General features: G+C 33.4%; 2 protein-coding genes across 2 annotated transcripts; one reads left to right on the forward strand and one right to left on the reverse strand.

The window, feature by feature from the left end:
• Positions 1 to 322: 322 nt before the first annotated feature.
• LOC131940271 (perivitellin-2 67 kDa subunit-like) lies at positions 323 to 3,705 on the reverse strand. The gene is made up of 2 exons (XM_059298912.1): positions 3,481 to 3,705; positions 323 to 1,996 (listed from the first exon to the last, which is right to left on the reverse strand). The coding sequence occupies exons 1-2, from the start codon at positions 3,490 to 3,492 to the stop codon at positions 506 to 508; spliced, it is 1,503 nt and encodes a 500-aa protein (XP_059154895.1). The 5' UTR covers positions 3,493 to 3,705; the 3' UTR covers positions 323 to 505.
• A 10,252-nt stretch (positions 3,706 to 13,957) lies between these two features.
• Positions 13,958 to 19,399, forward strand: LOC131940260 (zinc finger protein 540). The gene is made up of 3 exons (XM_059298896.1): positions 13,958 to 14,015; positions 18,099 to 18,943; positions 19,223 to 19,399. Exons 2-3 carry the CDS (start codon positions 18,113 to 18,115, stop codon positions 19,397 to 19,399), a joined length of 1,008 nt encoding a protein of 335 aa, XP_059154879.1. The 5' UTR covers positions 13,958 to 14,015; positions 18,099 to 18,112.
• Positions 19,400 to 20,986: the final 1,587 nt, after the last annotated feature.

Raw genomic sequence — 20,986 nt, forward strand, 5'->3', positions numbered from 1 at the left:
GTTTTATATCCTCTTGGATATTAAAAGTTATGAACGAGGATGATGAAGAAGAAAATTATTAGGGTTACACAAATTAATGTGGTTGTTAGCCGCGAATGAAAAAGCACTCAATCTAAATGTAAGATCGCTTTCTTTATTTTACTTTCTTAAATATCAACAGCTAGTAATGTCCTGCTCCTAAATGAACATTAGTTGGTGGAGACGTAACAGATTAGTAATTAGCACGCTATCATTCGGCCATATTTATAGCCGTAAACTGTAGTCATTTTAAATAAATAAATGAAAATTACAATGCATTTTAGTTATTTGCATTTGATTCAAATTTAATTATTCAGGGTAAGGATATAGTCTTTCTATAGGATATTCCAAAACAATGTATTCTTTAATAAAGTTATGACGAGATCTTCGTAAAGTGTTTTAACTAAGTATTCCAAAGCAAGGTTTTCCTTAAAAATTTTATGTCTGCATAGAATGTTTTAGCAACGTTGTCTAAAACGGTATGAAGTTACTCGGATGTCTTTAGTCCCCAGCTCATCTTACAGCCACCTGCTCGATCATCCGTGTTATCCACGTAGTACTGCGTCCATTGGTTGGCCAGTACACATTGCTTTAGTGGGGCGCCTCCACCACATTGTCCCACGTCACCTTCAGATTCCCAGTTGAAGCACAACTGCATCGCTCGCATCCAATAAGGAGCTCCGTCTGGAATCTGAAGCATCCATCGCAGTTGGCAACCCCCTTTATTATTGGAACTATCGTCAACGTACTCATACGTGTATTTGTTTAAGTCTGCGCAGGTTACGTAGTCCAGGCTAAAACCACAGTTTGGAATATGGTCCTTGATTACGTCCCATTGATAGCATAACTGTACCTTACTCAGCCAATGTGGGGCATCAGTCCCGGAGGAAAAGACCGCCCATTGCATCTTACAACCACCGGATCGTTTATCTGTCTCGTCGTGGTACCAGTCCGTCATTTTGTTAACGTTAGCACATAGTTCTTGCTCGACGTTTGGACCTCCACATTGATTTTTATCGCCAACTGCCGACCAATGCAAACACATCTTTGTGTTGCTCAGAAACCAAAGCGGGACATTCATGTATTCAGACAGATCACTTGAAAAAGCAATAACAATACTTCTGTCAGCATCTTTTCTGCTTTTTATTTCATTGATACGGTTCGTAAAATTGTTGATTATGAAATTATCAGACCTTTTTTTAGCCGCGTTAACCAGAGATTGTAATTCGTCGAGATAGTTTCTTATCAAATGCCGTTCAACAGCTTGTATTATTGATAACTTCTTTGTGGAGTTTTTAATCAAGTCACTGATTGGTTTTAGATGGCCAGAGAACAACCACGGATCGTTTTCTACAGTTGGGAGCCATTTTGAAAAGCCGTCTTGGCTGTTGAGGTAGTTTGTATTGCCTCCGTAATATTTAACGGTATTTTTAGTACCTGATTTGAACGACTCGTCAATTTTTGCGTTTGAAGTAGAGACACCAACACTCACGGATATCATATTCGCGTATGAAGCTTTAGCATTTGTCTCAATGTCGACCTCATTTCTACTGGAAAAGTAGTCTTGGGTTACCTCAAAAATCATTCTAACATAGCCTCCAAAATTGCCCGTTGCAAAGTAATGTGTACCGTACTCTTTAACAAAAGTGTCATAAGCTTGCTGGTTACTTTCGTAGGTCCCTGTGAGCATGTTGTCAATGAAATTTTGTGTATTACTATCCAACTCTAATTTTTCAGGTGGGAGAACATCAACACGAGTTGCCCCGGTGAATGCCGTAACTTCCGACAGATACTTTGAACTGTTGGTGATTAAAGATTGCATTTTCGTATAGGTTGAACTTGTGGAGAAAGCGAACAACCTGTAATCTATATCTAGACCAACGCTGACACTCATAGAATCTCTGACTTCGCTGTAGGTCTGGAATGTGCTGACCTCAGAGGACATATACCCACCCGGTACCGAGGCGATTGCCCAAATCTGGCAAATAAAATTCAATCATTGAAATAAGATTAGATTTCGTTCATACAGCTAATTTAATATTTTGTTTTAATTGAATGGTTTGACGAGGAAACGATGTTACAACATTTTTTATAGCCGTTATACCAAATTATTATTTTAATCAAATGGCAAGAATTTATTTCACCTTGAGATTCTATAGTTTTGATGAATTATTCGTATTTAACTAATGTATAATTGAGACGTCAAGGCTTAGCTAAAGTATATTTATTATTTAAGACGTTTGTATTTTACCGTAACGTTATAGTTTTGTTTGTGGAGTGTAAAAGGTTTCAGGGTGATAATAATCTTTTTGGTCGTTTTTTGAAAAACAAAAGTAAGCATAACTAATAGTTATTTACATAAGATACTTAACACGTTTAATTGTTTACAATAAAGTATACATTTTAATGCTATTGGCACAAGAAAGTAGCACTTATGCAAGAAACGAGAAACAACAATCAAAACACGACGTGTGCTTTCTTAAAGGAAACAAAAATCTATATGGTAGGTGAAGTGGGGTATATGAAGGATAGTGCAGTCAGTTCTACGCTCAGCCGCCACTACTTTCTCCAACTTGAGCCAGGTACCCATTTGAAATGAGTTCACTCTGTGACGTTCAACGGACTCAAGCACGGGTTCCGCGTTCAAGACATCCATGTCTGCACCTAGCAACCGCACCGTTTCATTAGTTCTCATCAAGTTAAACATCCATTACATTTTTAATGGCCTCTCGGAACTAAAAAAAAAGTTAGGTGTAATAAAATGTTACTTTATATAATATCTGAACGAATTTCAACTTTAATAAAGAAACGAAGATAAGTTCTTAAAACTTTTTTTATTTATTTTAATAAATCTCATGACTACGATTAAACGTAATAATGTTTTATCAATGCCTTTGATGCAATTTCAAACATAGTTGATACGGCCTATCGTATTTGATTAATTTTCTGAATAGTTTCATTATTTGTGATCAACACTAACTGCTTATCACAGTCTCTGAATAACTTAGAAACGTAAACCTCATTCGGCATATCTTATTTGGTTAATTGTCTGAATAGGTTTAATCATTGTGATCAACATTAACTGCTTATTAGACTTAGCAAATCGTATACAGTTAATTGCCTGAATAGGTTTCAGTATAAACTAACAACTTATAATGACATTTGTAAACATGTAGGCTACCTGATCCGGCATACCGTATACGATTTCTTTTCTGAATAGATTTTATTATTGTTAGTAAAAGCAATATTTTTTTCATTATTGGAAACATATACCTGATCCGGCATTTGGTATATCATTCATTTTCAGAATAGATTTTATTATTATTTAAACTAATTATTTATTATCACAATTGGAAACATAGACCTGATACAGCATATCGTATAAAATTAAGTAATTTTCTAAATCGATTTTAATATTGTTATTAAAACTAATTATTTATTATCACAATTGGAAACATAGACCTGATCCGGCATGTCGTAATTGATGCCCTTTGGACTTTTCCACGTATTCCCTTGATCACACGTCAACGGGAACACCGGACTGAGGATCCCATCGTCACTGTTAAAGTCCAGAGGTAAAAGGTCAAGTTTTGATATGTCCACTCCCTTGATAATTTTTGTGAGTCCTGGTAGTAAGTTCGGGCATTGTTTCGACTCCACTATTGACGTCACAACAGCAAACAATATAAAAAATTGCTTGAACATATTTATAGCCTGTATAAAACAAAATAACAATGTTTAGTATGGTTTTGAATAAGAGTTCGGCGTGTTGGAGACGGTAAAGCTCATGGCTGCTGAATCGAGAAGTCTCGAGTTCGAACACCCAAACAGATGGGGACATCAATTCTTCTATGAGAGACAACCTTGAGAGAAACAACTGCTGACTTGTACTTTGTTCTTGGTTATCCAAAGATGTTATTGGTTAGACAAAGACAATGGAAAATAAAAGCAGGCTGCATAAACAATTGCAACGTAATACGTAATTGTGTTGTAGGGAATCCTTACCAACAATGAATTAAAATTAAGAACGTAGAAGAAGAAGTAGGAGAAGAAGAAGAAGAAGAAAAAGAAAATAATGTATGGCTTGAACTTGTTATTGATTTTTTTGTTAAAGGCATTTCATAGTTGATATTCAGTGAATAGTCTTTGAAAACTTATAAAACATGAAAATAGTCCTCGATTTAATTACCAAACAAAATAATGTACGATTTAGAATGCCACGTGATAAAAATTAAGATGCCCTATTTTAGAAATAGTGCAGTTCACTCATCTTTTAACTTCGTTATAGCTGCAACAAAATTAACTATTCATAACCCGAGTCAGCTAGCCATAAGTGTTAAAAAACATTGCGTTTTCGGGCAATCTCTTAGATTGAAATGTACAGCATTTTGTGTATGGGTCGCTAGTATTACGTAAAGATACGTAACCTATGTTGGATATTGACACCAATACATACTCACCCTTCAAGATATATATATATATATATATATATTGTATGTTAGTATGTATACATTTATAAATGTATAGTTAAGTATTTATATAATTACTTGCCTATTCAACGTACGTGATTAACTCGCCCACAAATACCGGATTTTGTCTAGCTACGGGCTTATGTAGACTACACGAGAAGAGTTAACTCAACACGACAATCCAACGATTTTTTTCAACCTTTTGTACAAGTAAAGCTACGTGCAAGCATGTGTGTGTAGGTGTTTGTTATTATTCATGTACAACAATCAATACTAAAACTCGGTAAGGTTAGGGTTATTGTTAATGTTAGGGTTAGGGTTAGGTTTAGGGTTATGGTTATGGTTAGGGTTAGGTTTAGGATTATGGTGATGGCGATGGCGATGGTCATGGTTATGGTTAGAGTTAGGGTTAAGGTTAGGGTTAGGGTTAGGGTTAGGGTTAGGGTTAGGGTTAGGGTTAGGGTGAGAGTGAGAGAGAGTGAGGGTAAGTTTAGGTTAGAATTAGATATGTTTAGATTTGGTGTTAGGATTGATATTTGGGCTAGTGTTGGCTGTAGGCTTGTGCTTGGGGTAAGCGTTATTGTCAGGGTTTTATGGGTTGTGGGGGGGAGTAATAGACACGGTGTAATGACTGGGGGGAAGGGTCATTTCGGGGGGGGGCGATGTCTTGGGGGAACAGGCGAAGTGGGGGTGTGATAATGTCATACACCCATCTGTAATACGTCACAATAATCAAGTGACGGTTTTATTGCTATTGTCTTATGAATACGTGAAGGCTTTTCTGAAATTAATTTGCCATTAACATATTACAACTTACCGATTACCTCACAACTTCACACTTAACTACAAAAAAACAATACCGCACCCTTACCTCAACATTTCCCCACAACAACTTCATCACTACTTCATTACTTCATTAATTTCCTCATAGTTACCTCACCATCATCTTACAATAAGCTTATTATTATCACGCAATAACGTCAACATTACCTAACAAAATAACCATTACTTCACCATTACCTCACCATTATCTCACCATTACCTTTCAAAAAAACTTCGTAATTACCGCACACTAACCTCATCATTACCTCACAGTAACCTCAAAATAACCTCACCATTACCCCCTAATAAATTCACCATTATCTTACAACACCTTTAACTGTATCATTCTCATAATTACCTCCGTATTACCCCATCCTTAGTACATTTATATCTGTTGCTAATGAAGTACATGGACAGTCGTGAAGGTTTTAAAACCTCACCATACAACATTAATACCTACCTATAACCTCACCATAACAACATTATTACCAGTCTATTACCTCACCATAACCACATTACTACCTACATATTACCTCACCATAGCAACATTATTACCTACCTATAACCTCACCATAACCACATCATTACCTGTCTATTACCTCACCTCAACAACATTATTACTTACCTATTACTTCACTATAACCACATTAATATCTACCTTTTTACCACACCATAGCCACATCAACACCCCTCTATTACCACACTATTACTATCTTCTTCTTATCTCACTATAACAAATAAAAAATAACATCATAATACCTCTCTATTATCTCACCCTACATCGGTATAATCTCGTTGAGGCTTCCATTATACCAACCTACTATTCCTAGCTATCAACGCTACACTCTGGATTACCCTTCCAAAGCCATGCTACTGCCTGTTAGCAAAGTGTATCCTCTAATCTCTTTATCTGAAGCGTCGAACAGTGAGGCTAAGGCAAGTAGGAAACAAGTGTTTATTTTCTTTTGTTCTAATAGTTAATCCGTTCCCACTGGTTGGGTATTATTGTTATTCATAAGAACCTGCATCATTTCCTCCTGGCTCTATCTTACAAAACGATGGGTTTTTTTAATTTAAATAATTTTAAGTCAAACCTTTATGAAAATGATAAATACATAGGAAATATGTTACTGGAATGAAAACATACAAATACAGCTAGGTTTATATGATTTTGTAATACGGGTATCCGATCCATCATTCATATCTGTGTTATGTACAGTAGCGACTTAGGGGTGTAAGCTCTAGCCATTGATATTTCTACTGGTGATTTAATGGATTCTAAAAGATACGGGAATAAAATCAATGCTGGTCTGTACAAGGAGATGATGTAGTGTATTTGGAGTTTCAGAGTATTAGTGTTGTGGAAAATGTTTATAAATAAATAAATAAATAAAACTAAAATAAAATAAAACCCATTATAATAATACGCTTTAAAATATATTTTAATCGTGAGGGTCTCGTTATTGAAGAGTAGTTAATTACTCTAATATTAAGTCATTATATAATACTTATTTAAATTAGATTAATATATTCCTTGTTACGTAAACAAATATAGACTCGTGTCGTGCTGTTGTATGTAACCTTGACATGTTTTATTGATGATGTTCTCATTATTGAAGGATAGTTAATTACTCTCAAATTAATTCATTACATATTACTTAATATTTAACTTTTATTCCCACCATCAAAACACGAGCACACAACATGTCGTTCGAGTCAGTCGTCGTCCGCCCCCCCCCCCCAGTCTTGGATACCCTTTCGGCCAAGGACAACCTAAGGTATCAACCTCGGGCCAGCGAAGTGGGGCTGCACACCGCGGTCAGAGTTTATTACACGCATCTCTTCGGTGGGAGCGGCGACTCAAGGCGCCATAAAAATGCAACTAAAATCGTTAGGACAGTTTTTTAATGTTAAAATCGGCTTAAATAATCTCAAATACTGTACACATTTTGGCGTGAGATATTTTTTCTGAGATATTTTGTCTGTGATCATTAATCCATGATATCATTTGTCCTGGTATCTTTTGTCCGTGAGATAATGTGTCCTTGAGATCATTTGTCCTGAGCTCGTTTGTCCCGAGATCATTTGTCCGTGAGATATTTGTCTGAGATATTTTGTCTGAGATCATTTATCCTGAAATCATTTGTCCTGTCACCATACAATACATATATAATATATAATACAGAGATCACATTAGAAATGAAGAGGTTCATGGGTATTGTCCTTTTTGAGAACATACTAAGCATAGCCAAACAAAACAACTTAGATGTTAATGGCGTGCCACGCAAGCCAAAGGCCTATCGAAAACAATAATACAGAGCGAGGTGCCAAGAGGGAGACGACGTGAAAGACAAAGACGACATTGAAAGGAGGACACCAAGGAGCAGAAGACCGAGCAAGATGGCAGAAAATTATGAGAACATCAACTGTGATGCCGCAACTCTTGATTAAGAAATACTTTGTCTCATCTAACCATGCACTTTTCTATCTCTGGCTCTCCAAACCCTAATGGCTCTGTCTTTAGGTCAGTGGCGGAACTAGAAGAAAAAGGGCACAGTGCAAAAATGAATTTATATATATATATATATATATATATATATATATATATATATATATATATATATATATATATATATATATATATATATAACAATATATATTGCAAACAACAAATCACAAAAAATTGCTTTTAGGGCTATATCTCATTTATACCTTTTTTTTTTTTTTTAAAAAACTCTTATTTTTAATCTATCACTTTTATCCGCCTAAAATTGTGGGGAAAAAACCAAATATCTGGCAAGCCGGTCAAAAATGTTTAACCACTGAGGTTTGCTATGTTATGGTTTCCCGTGTTCGATTTATCTTATGTTTGTGTTTTTTTTCTGCATTTATATTAATAAGTTTAAATGCATTTCTTTTTAAAACTGTGTCATTCTTTGGTATACTTTTATTTAACATTAATGTTAACACTACATCGTATAGAGTCCTTGCAAACACTTGACCTAAATCACATGATACCTACGTCCGCCGCCACGGTGGTGTACACCAGACGTAAACACAATCAGCTGTTCACCAGCGCTGGACGTGTTCACTGTATGTAAAGAACGACACCCGCGGAAAAAGTACAATACGTTAGAAAAATACGTTAAAAAACTTGAACTCTTAGGAATTGAAGATCCTTATATTGTTATTGACAGTTTCGTGGATAATATAAATATGTAACCGAAAATTCTAAATAAAAATACTGTTAGTAATACTGTTTGCATTTAGAGTTTAAGTAGACGAATCTGATAAAATGCAGAAATATATTATAGGTTATCTAGATCTGGTTAGTGTAGATTCTAGATTCTCTAGTAAAGTACAGGATTTAGTAGCAATAGATCTAGTAGAACCACACTACGCTAACAAGCGAGAGACCACTTAACTCCTACAAAACCCACACTAAAACGGCTAATATAATTCATGGGTAATAACCATTGGTGTTCTTAGATCTCAGCCGATCTGGGTAGCATGCTATATAATTTAAGACCCTTATAATTCAGCAGGAAGTGATCAGACATATTAATACTGATGTTCAACCCTCATGATGGCCAGCCCCCACCTCTTTCTAGCCCACCATAAAACGTCATCTCTTTGTAGGTAACATGGATTACTGTTCTTAGAACCTAGCCCAGCAGAGATAGTATGTTATGTAATTTATGACCATCATGGTTCAGCAGGGTTGAGACCAAAGAGGATTCAGTACCGCTGCCTTCCCCAGAAAATTTTTCACCTCCGTGATACCCAGCCCCACAGGGTTTGCTGTTCTTAGATCTCAGCTGAGGTAGATTGAAACACTGACAATAGAAACCATGCTATTTGTATATAGAACTTTATTGGGCCTCTGCCACCATGATGGAAACCGGAACAGGAAGTACTAAACAATAATACAAGGGGCATCACTCAAAAACAACATTATAAATATAATACTAATACAAGAAGAGTGAGTTCCCTTGACTTCACAATTCTCAATATATTACATCCCTTTACCCTTAGTAAACAACAACACATCTCTAAATTTAACAATTGATAGTATCCTAAAATCACCAATTATATTGTAACATGAACATTACATAATTTAAATCATTTGGTAGATTACATCCTTACAAACAATGCACAATATGTTACAACATAATTAAAATACAAAACAATGATGTCAAAGTCCTTTTGACCTTTAAAATCATAGGTCTAACTTATTTGGGACTTTGATTGTCCTGCTTGACCTTCTCAGTGGCTTTTGATTTGGTGACTCACGATTCTGACCATCTGGATTCTCTATCTCAGGAGGTCTAAGATCTAAATCATTAATTCCAGAATTTACATTTTCTGACTCTAGACCACTTGGTTCACTCATATCAACAGAACTTGGTTGTGAAACAAACTGAGTTGGTGTGAACTGTTCAGATTTGGTGGGATTGACAGATTCACACTTATTATCTGCACAAGTTATTTTTAACTGGTCTGCATGTCTACGGACAATAAGTCCATCATTTGTTTTTACTTTATAAGACACAGGTCCTGTACATTGAACAATTTGACCTGGCATCCATTTTTCCCCTCTCCCATAATTTCTCAGATACACATCATCATTAACTCCAAATTCTCTTTCAATGGATGTTTTGTCATGATTTACTTTTTGTGTATGTTGATGTTGGGAAACAGACCTTTGAACAGTTGGATGTAGTAGGTCAAGATGAGTTTTAATTTTCCTACCACATAGCAATTCACATGGTGCAACACCTGTTGTTATATGAGGAGTTGTGCGGTATTTGGCTAAGAACCTGTTTACTCTTTTAACATCATTCACATTTATATTGGAGTTATCCATGATAGTGAAAAGAACAAATACATCTTCTGGTACATAACTAAGGCTTTGGTTTTTTAAAGGTAAACGACTAAAACTATCTGCACTATTCTCAGATCCAGGTTTGTATTTCAATTCATAATTGTATGCAGTTAGTGTGATAGCCCATCTTTGAATCCTTGGTGAGGCATGCTCAGGTAGGGGTTTGTTTTCCCCAAATAAACCTAGCAATGGTTTATGATCTGTAAAGATGGTGAACTCCCTACCAAACAGAAACTTATGAAATTTCTTAACACCAAAAATGATGCCCAAGCCTTCCCTATCTAACTGAGAATAATTTTTCTCAGCCTGGTTCAAAGATCTACTGGCAAAAGCAATGTGTCTGTCACCCTTTTCATCTATGTGGGATAAAACTGCTCCTACTCCATCTGGTGAAGCATCACATGTTAAGATAAGTCTTTTCCCTGGGTCATAGTGAGTTAGTAAGGTGTCAGAAGACAAAGCTTCTTTTGCTGTATTAAAAGCAGCATCTTATTGTTTACCCCAGTGCCAAGTTGCCTTTTTCTGCAGCAGCTCGTACAGTGGTGATAGTTTACCAGACAGATTCCCTATGAACTTCGCATAGTAATTTATTAAGACCAAAAAAGCTCTTAGTTGTTGGGTATTTTCAGGTTTGGGTGCTTCTTTAATGGCTTTTGTTTTCTCAGGTTGAAGTCTGATACCTTGCTTGCTCAAAATATAACCAAGAAAACTAATATCTGTCAGCATGAATTGACATTTATCTTTGTTTATCTTTAAACCCTTTTCACCAACTATTTTCAAGACTTTATCAAGTGTTTTAAAATGTTCAGTGTCATTCTTACCAGTTATGTACACATTGTCAAAGTAAACACAAACATTTGGAATATCCTTAAAAATACTGTCCATGACAGCTTGGAAAATTCCAGGGCTGGATGATATACCAAAACATAGTCTTTCATGATGGTAGAGTCCTTTATGTGTGTTTATTGTCGTATAGACTTTTGAATCTGGATGCAGTTCTAGTTGAGTGTAAGCATGACTAAAGTCTAATTCAGTGAATTTGTCTCCTCCTGCCAAATTCAAAGAAATGTCCTCAATGTTAGGAATAGGGTACTTATTTAGCTCTATTTGCTCCACAAATTCTTACAGAACCATCCTTCTTTAACACTGGCACAATGGGCGTTGCCCAATCGGAATAGTCTACCTTCTTTATGATGCCATTAGATTCCAATCTACTTAGCTCATTTTCAATTTTATCCCTCATTGCATAAGGTGGAACTCTAGCTTTGCAGTATCTTGGATTTGTGTCTTTAATGCTTATCTTCACTGTCCTATCATTTAGTAATCCTGAACTACCAAAAACACTTTCATTTTCAGATACAACTTTATCTATTGAAGTAAAACTAGATTCTCTTGCTTTGTTCACTGAAAATATACTCTCCCAGTTTAACTTAAGATCAACTAACCAGTTCCTACCTAGTAATGGTGGTCCATTTCCTTCAACCACAAGAAGAGGAAGTTTAACACTTTGACCATTATAACTTACATGAACCATACACTCTCCTATTACCGGAACATTGTCACCTGTGTATGTTGTTAGGCACTTGTGACATGGTTGTAGAGGAACTGATCCTCCTGTGACAGCGTCAAAGTCCTTCTTTGTGATGACAGTTAGAGATGCTCCAGTGTCAAGTTGGAAGATAATGCTCTTACCGTTGATATAAACGGGTACATTGATGGGAGCATGACTTTTTGATTTCGCAGAGAACAGGTTGAACTCCGGCTGCGAATCAGTTTGAGCAATTTCACAGGTAGAGTGGTTCATTAGTTGGGTTAGGTAGTCTTGGTGAGAGTCAACATAGTGCTGCCTTTGGTTGCGGTACTGTCTTGACTGGCTAGATTTAGCAACAGACGAAGACTTTGCAAAGCAGGCCTTGACAATGTGACCTTGCTTACTGCACTTATAACAAGTTGCTGACTTGAACTTGCATCGATGAGATGCATGGGGACCGTTGCATCGATGACATTTTTGATAATTATTACTAGATTTAGATCTAGGATTTGAATTTGCAGGCTGTTTAGCATAAATTGAAATGCTCTGATGGGGTTGGTGTTTGTTGACTAACCTGCTGTCTACTGCATGGATCCCTGAGGGCGCTAGAGATCTCGCCGCCTCAGATGACTGCTGGAATGAAGTTGCTAGTTGTATTGCTTTTTCCAATGTGAGATCTGACTCGAGAAGCAACTTTCTTTGAACATCAGGGCTATTTACACCTGTCACAAACTTTTCACATAGTCTGTCGGACAGCGTGTCTCCGAATTCACAAAATTCACTTAGATGACGTAAAGCAGCAACATATTCTGATATTGATTCGTTTGGTTGACGAGTCCTACCGTCAAATCTGGCTCTACACAGGAACTTTGATGGTACGGGCGCATGGTGGTCTGTTAGCAGTTTGCTCAGCTCGTTAAAGCTCTTGGTAGTTAGACTAGCTGGTGCGCATAAGTCCTTTAGTAGCCTAAATTGTTGAGGCCCTATGACTGTTAACAAAACAGCTCTCTTTTTGGCTTCTATCGTCACGTCGTTAGCTTCAAGGTAAAAGCTTAACCTATCTAGATAATCATGAATGGTTTCATCATTCGAATCAAATTCTTTTATTTGGCCATACAGCGCCATTATCCTAGAAATACTTAGCCAATATGCTCTAGCAAACTTCTTTTTAAGTAAGCAGGTGCTCTTTCTAGTGGATTGATTTATCCTCGTCGCCAATTGAGGTAGATTGAAACACTGACAATAGAAACCATGCTGTTTGTATATAGAACTTTATTGGGCCTCAGCCACCATGATGGAACAGGAACAGGAAGTACCAAACAATAATACAAGGGGCATCACTCAAAAACAACATTATAAATATAATACTAATACAAGAAGAGTGAGTACCCTTGACTTCACAGTTCTCAATATATTACAATATATATATATATATATATATATATATATATATATATATATATATATATATATATATATATATATATATATATATATATATATATATATAATATAGGCCTAGTACTAATAATATTTTGCACCATCATAAACATTTTGTTTGCCATACTCTTGGCATTCTCATCTTTTTTTTTCTTAAGAGATTTTGTTATTTTAAAAAGTTGAAGTAATTAAAAATTGATTAAAAATAATGTCTATTGCCCGAGTTGCCATCCCTCGTCGTGCTATATAAGAATACTCGAGAAAGTTTAGGGGAGATCACTCCCGGTATATTTTTTTTTTAAATTAGGGGTCATCCATAAATGACGTCACGCTTTTATTGACGATTTTTACCTCCCCCCTCCCCTCCGTCACACGTCGTCACAAAAAGCCAGACCCCCCCCCCCTAAAATGACGTCACACCTCAACCTACAACCCCCCTCAAAATTTCAGTTGAATTTTTTTAAAACATCGATATTTTTCTAAAATCTTGTCTAGGTCTAAACTTTTAAAATGTATTAAAACAGTTGTCTAAAACTCGAAATAACGTCTAAAATTCGTTTTCTAACATTGCTTTTTTATAATGCAAAAGTGTGACGTCGCAACATCTGACCCCCCCCCCCCCTCCCCACACATCGTCACAAAATTACGGACTCTCCCTCCCCCCTACGAGTGTGACGTCATTTATGGATGACCCCTTAGGCTTATTTAATATTTAATAATAAATAAAACTGCGATACTAAATCTGTAGTTAGGCCGGAAATTGATTTCAAAATAATTATTATTCCTTGTCACGTGAAAACAAGTTTATTACCACCGTGTAACACTGAGACTGCAACTGAGCTAAAGAATAGTGTAAGACAAATCCGACTAGAATCTAGATCTAGAAATTAGATATAGCCTCTAGATCTAGATAATAATGATTATAGTATTATAGATTAAAAATATAGAGTAGGATCTAATTATTAATAAAATAATAGGAAGGCAGGCATTAATTAATTGGTAATCTATCGTTTTGGGTACGTAAAATCGCCCGCGGCTATTAATGTACGAAAACGTTACCTCATTGTCAAGGCTGTAATAGAAGTATATTGTGATATGTTTGTGTCAAATATTATAGATACATGAATAATGAACCTAAATCAATGGCTAAATATATCAATATAGGTCAGAAATTGACTTTAATAAACAGCAGTGTCTGCAAGCAAGATTTGCTATATATTATAATCTGGCGCGTTGCTTAGATGGCTGGATTGACCTCTGACCCTGAAACGTCACGCGTCGTTTTTAGACGGTTTTTACGTTTATTTTAGGGGTCCTATCCACGACAAATGAAAAACCTGTTAATCTCGCAATTTTTCATCATTATTTTAATGCAAAATGCTAATAAAATGGATAATATGCCTTAGAATGCCAGAAAAAATCGAGATATTTGTTGTTGTAAATAATGAGAGGATTTCTAGTGGAGCGCTCTCCGTAAAAACTGAACCGCCGCTAAAAACGACCGACCTCCGGGGAAAACGGCCCGACAGACTCTAAGTTATTATATAAATATAAACAGCAGCCATTTGTAAAATAGAGTGACTTCCGCCTGAATCTCGGCTAAAAGTCTATAAAAATAAAACTAACAAGATGTCTGCTATAGTGCTATAGTAAATGAGCATGGTTGCATCTGTTGGAAACATCGCTGGTGTTCATTTATTACTGAAAAGTTTTAATTCAATTGTTTAAAAACCGGTACATAAATGAAACAAGGAAATATTTTGGTATTTTTCAAAACATAAATCCTCCTCAAAATGTGAAATAATTATTAAAATGTAAGGAGTCACCAGTTTTTCACATTATTAGTTGCGGGCGATTTTACGTACCTAAAACGATAGATTACCGAATAATTTGAATTAGTTCAGAATTAGGCCTAGCTGTAGCTAGTAGGGCCTAGGTCTAGTACTAGTTAACTGCTGCTAAATCTAGATCTAGACACTAACTAGTAAATTAAGATCTAATGGATGCCAGCGAGAAAAGTCTCAAAGGTATTTGAGAGGTCCATAAATTAATTTTAAAATCATGCACGGCCTAGTTACAATTAATATGGTTATAAAATCCTGCCTGTCTGCTTTTTTTTTCGGACTTTACTAAAGCATAAAGATTGGATGTAGATCTAGGCCTATCTGATGTTTTTAATATTTTCGGTAACTAAATAAAAATTATAAGAAAAGCAAAAACAATTTGGTTTTCATGTGTAATGGCGACATACACAATGGCATCCTGCTATTCGATAGGCCGCCATAAATTTTACTGTACACATTGTAAGCTAAAAATAGAAAAACTAGGTCATGGGGTTTAAATTTGCATTGTTAATTAAAAACTTGATCTGCAAAGTTTTGTAAACAAATAGTTATCGATCACTAAGTTACTGTACAGCCAATCAATATTTGTCTTATGAATGTGAAACATCCGGATTTAACTTAGTCTTGATGAAAATAAATAGAAAAGTAGCCTTAAATAAAACTCAACAAATTATTTTCAAGTTCTCTGGATTTGCAACTTTTATAGCATCTTAAAATATAAAATTTCTAAATTAATTTTAGGCTTAATTTTTTTTTCTTTACGGTCTAAATCTAAAAAGCGAGTTTTTATTCCATGTCAACAACATTATAGAAGAAATCTCATCAACTCGCTGGTGTCTATTAAAGTAATTAGGCATAGCGTATGTAATATTTTTTTGTAAACTATCTTTTATCTTTGAATTTTAACAATTGTTTGCAGGCCTAGTAATTTTTTTTAGTCATATAGAATTCACATAGATTTAGGCCTAGATTAATTAATAATAGGCCTATATTAGGGGCCTATACAATATACATTAATATGTCTAGATCTTTACCGATATACTATATTTAATTATAGTATTAGGCTATATGCCTATTATCCTCTATAGTATATAGTCGAGATCTAACTAGCTGGATCTACAGTTTCTACAGTATAGTTTAGTATAGTAATAGGGCTCAATTAACTACTACTAGTTCTAATAATATATTAGTTCCTAATGTAAGCAGTATTGAGTAGGCCTATAATTAGGCCTCATCAATAATTCTGTGTTACCAAATTTAGATCTTGTACTAGATTCTATGTCTATAGGGCCTACTAAAACCAGCTAGATCTAGACCTAGTAGTAAGTGATAAAAATAATGGTGTTTGCTAAAACCTAAAGTGTCCTATAGTAAAGATTAATTAAAGATAATATAGCATCTGAAATTATCCGGTAATGTTGAGTTTCGTAAACATTCATTACTGTAAACTACCATAGTTTATTTGACTGTTGAAATATAAATAATAAATATTTATAGGCCTAAATATAAATAAAGTCAAGTGCATTATTTAAATTAATTTTTCAACTCATTTTAAGTTTAATTGACAGAAACTTAGCAGCAATTAGTAAATCTAAATAAATATTAATAATAAAGTTGTGTTTAGTAATTAATATTTTTTTAAGAAAAACCTTGCTGAAGATTTGCGACAACTAGATTAGATCTAGATCTAGAAATGGGGTCATCCATTTATGACGTCCACAATTATTTTTAGATTTTGGGACCCCCCACAAAAATCCACTTTTTTTTCCTTATAAAAGTCCATATGCATCCACAAAAGTCAGTTTTTTTCGGACCCCCCTTCCCCCGCGCGTGTGGGCTTCATAAATGGATGACCCCAATCTAGGCCTAGTAAAATGTAAAGATGATTAGATTTACTTAAGTCTAAAGTAGTAAGAAGGACTTAACAATGTTTAGTAGCAGCAATAATTAGCACATACACTTAAAATGCAAATAAAATCAATTATGTAATAAAGATAATATGGCGCCAAATAAAATATGGCTTACAATTTTTCTGGTGGATTCTGGAATGGCGTGACAGACTACACCATGGTTTTACTGTTTTTTACTGCTATACCATTCTCAGTCTGGTATAGAAAACAATGCTCTATCATGAGATTACCAAAGAAAAACTTGATCATCCTGAATTCAGAGTTTACACTTATTGATATCTGATATATTTAAATATTATATATTAGGCCTAAAGCCCCAATGTTTACACAAAAGTATATCTAAGTCAATACTGTAAGGGTTGATTATATAGTCATTATATAATTAGGCCCTAGATCTAGAGATCTATGTAATCAAGTAATAGGTCTACTGGAGATTTTTTTTAAATTGGTTTATTATAAATTTTGCTTTTGGTCTTTTAATCTTAAACTTAAATATTGTGAATATTGTTTATAATTTTATATTGTTGTAATGAGCTGAATAAAAACCTTTTGGTTATATCTAATTATATATTTTTAATTAACTAATAAGTTAATAAATAAATAATTGAATACATAGCTTTATAGTTATTTTTATATTTACTTTATATATTTTTTTATATTTTTTATAGGCCTGTATTTTTTATATTTTATTTTTATATTTACTTTTTTATATTTACTTTAACCTTGTCTAATGTTATATATTGAATAAAAACTACTTAAGTAGAACATTATACATAAAAAATAATGAATTTGATTGCTATATTAAACATTTCAAGATACAGCTTTTATAAATTTTAAAATATAAACATGATGTTTTATCTATGTACTTAGGCCTCTTAAGTACAGAGTGAATCTTTTTTGTTTTGAAAGTTAATTGCTAAAAAGCTTTTAAGTTAAAAATAAAGATTTGAAAATCTTTTCATTTAGAATACTTGTTAGTTTGGTTGTTTTTTTTTGTTTGTTTTTTTTTACAGTCAACACAATTGTATATCAAATAAATATGTATATTGTTTTATGTTCTTTTCCTCGATATAACTTTTCTTTAAAATGTTATCCTACAGTATGTAATAAATTAAATTTTCAGCTATTATCTTTATAATCATCTCTTTATTTTCTTTTTTTTTTCTGTCCATATTTAAGCTAAGCTATGAGAAATGAAAGGAGAAACTATTTTTAAAACATTGCCAAGTACACTACCAGTTAAGCAGGAATATGATGTGGATTTGCAGCCAGATATTTTAACTAAAACTTCAACTAGTGAGGACATCAAATCAGATGATTCAACATTTACAAATTCTGAGGACATGAAACCAGATGTATCAACAGTCTCCTTTTTTGATAACCAGGATGATTTAAAAGATATGACCATCAACTCACTATCTTCATCTGCTGTTATAGAAAAGTTATCTGTTTTGGTTTATAATGATTTAAAAGAGCTCAAGTCTATATGCATTAAATCCATTGGTCTTTTATCTTCAAATGATCAGTTAATTCATGAGAATGGTAAGATATACAAGTGTGATATGTGTAATCAAAGACTTGTGAGTTTGGATCACATTACACAGCATATAAAACTCCACACAGGAGAGACACAAACTGAGTCTAATTTATCTCTGCATAGTAAATGTCATTTTCAAGAAGGACATTATGAATGTGATGTTAGCCATAAAATGTTTGTCATGAAAACTAATTTAATTAAACATACCAAAGTTCATCCTGAACTTAAACAAAACAAATGTGATCTTTGTAATACAAAAATTAATTTTACAGATAAGACACATAAATGTTGTGATTATCCTGAAATGTATAGCAAATTATCAAAACAAAAAACAATTATCAAGATGCATAATTTAACTGAAAATAAGAATGTTCATTCAGGATATAAAAAACATGAATGCTGTATCTGTCATAAAATGTTTGCCCGCAAGTTTGATTTAAATATGCATATGGAACTTCATCGCGGAGAGAAAAATCATCAGTGTGATGTCTGTCTTAAAATGTTTGTTCTTAAGTCTTATTTATATAAACATAAAAAAATTCATTGTGGAGAAAAAAATCATGAATGTGATGTTTGTCTTAAAAAGTTTACCCAGCGTTGTAGTTTAAAACTACATAAAAAAATTCATACTGGAGTTAAGCTATATAAGTGTGATGTTTGTCCTAAAAGGTTTATGCAGAAAGGTAATTTATCTCAACATCAGAGTTTTCATATTGGGGTTAGGCAACATAAATGTGATGTTTGTCATAAAATGTTTATTCTTAAGACTCATTTAACTAGACACAGAAAAATTCACTCTGTAAAGAAAAAATATGAATGTGATATTTGTCATAAAAAGTTTATTCAGAGTGACCACTTATCTAAGCAAAATAAAACCCATTCATCTCATAAACCAGACAAGTGCAATGTTTGTCGAAGAAAATTTGTTAGGAGGGACAGATAATATCAACATAATAAAACTCTTTTTTTTTTTTATAAGCCATAAAAGGGCAATGTTTGTTATAATACAGTTATCCATAAAGGTACTCTATCTCAACACAAGATTATTCGTTCTTGAGTAAAGTGAAATGAGTATGATAAAAAAAAAGTTCTCTTTTTGTTGTTAGAAATCCATAGGGCAAATGAAGTAGATTTCAATAGACTAAGAAAGTCATTTGGTTAGAATATTTTCTTACTTTCAATGTAATTCATCTTTTCTTCAATTGTAGAAATTGTTGTATGATCAAACTATTTTTTTTTTTTATCAATTATGATGTTTTTGTGGATGTTAGTTGTTAAGCAACATGAAATTAAAAAATTATAAGTGCACATAGACCTTTTTCTGTTTCACTTTCATCTTGTCATGTGATTTTACTAACTAGTCAAAAATTATCTTATATTTGTTAATTCAAATAATACTAATAGTCACATTTAGCCTTTTTTAAATTCAAAATTTTACAGCTGTACCTCTATTTACGAGTTTAATCTAATCCACAACCATGAGAACTAATTAAAAAACCTTACTTTCCAGTTTGGAAATAAATTTAATAAGTTAAATGCATTTCAATCCTCTGCACCATTTTAAAAAATATATATGAAAAACTTGTTATACGCTTAACAGTGTTGCAAATGCTAATTGCACTATAATAATGGTGATGTAATAATAAAGAATAAGCTTTATCATTATGTATTAAGCATACCAAAGGTAGACAGATAGTGGTATCAGAGCCAGACTGCTGATAGGACAACATTTTAACTTGAACCATTTAGATATTTTAATTTTTTTTTAAATTAATAATGAATAATATAAATTATATGTAAGAACAAATGAATCACCATTTTGTGCTTTTAATTTGCTGTTTTTCTTTATTGTTTTTAAATGATTTAAGTTTTTAAGATTGCTTTATTGCTTTTTTTAAAATTGTTAACAACGTTGTATCAATAATTTTATCATTCATATAATTTTAAAAATAAAATTATCTCAAACAAAAAAAAATATGGTAAATTTATTTGTTCTTTCATTTTTTTCTTATTGGGGTCATGGTAACTTTTAACATTTCATAAATATTAATCATTAAATCAGTAGGATTAAAGATGTTCTCTGAATGAGGTTAAAAAAAATGATAATTGTCAATTTTTATTTTAAAAAAAACAGATATTAACCTGCGGGAATTCCCGTTCCCGAATAGAGATGTATTTTTTACGTCATGTGTCTTTGTTTTAAAATAATATTTAGTAAACAGTACGTTCAGTGTATAAAATAAATAAAAGGCAGTATTTAAAATACCTACCGCGTTGCACTTGATAAATCCACGCTAATTTTGTAATTATTTTTTCCCAACACCAAAAACAGTAAAAATGTTTCCCCCGATACAATTATTTTTTTAAAGGGAAGTAATTGTGTTTTCCTAATTTATCAAGGGACGTAATGAGTGTTAAAAGACTAAATGTAAATTTTTTTTTATTGCACATGCCGACAATTAACAATTAACACTATAAGTTTGGAAAATTAAAATTGTTTTATAACCCCTTCAATAATAATTTATATATC

The sequence above is a fragment of the Physella acuta genome, unplaced genomic scaffold (genome assembly GCF_028476545.2).
Source record: "Physella acuta isolate Inbredline_101_S28 unplaced genomic scaffold, ASM2847654v3 ptg000314l, whole genome shotgun sequence".
Classification (NCBI taxonomy): Eukaryota; Metazoa; Mollusca; class Gastropoda; family Physidae; genus Physella; species Physella acuta.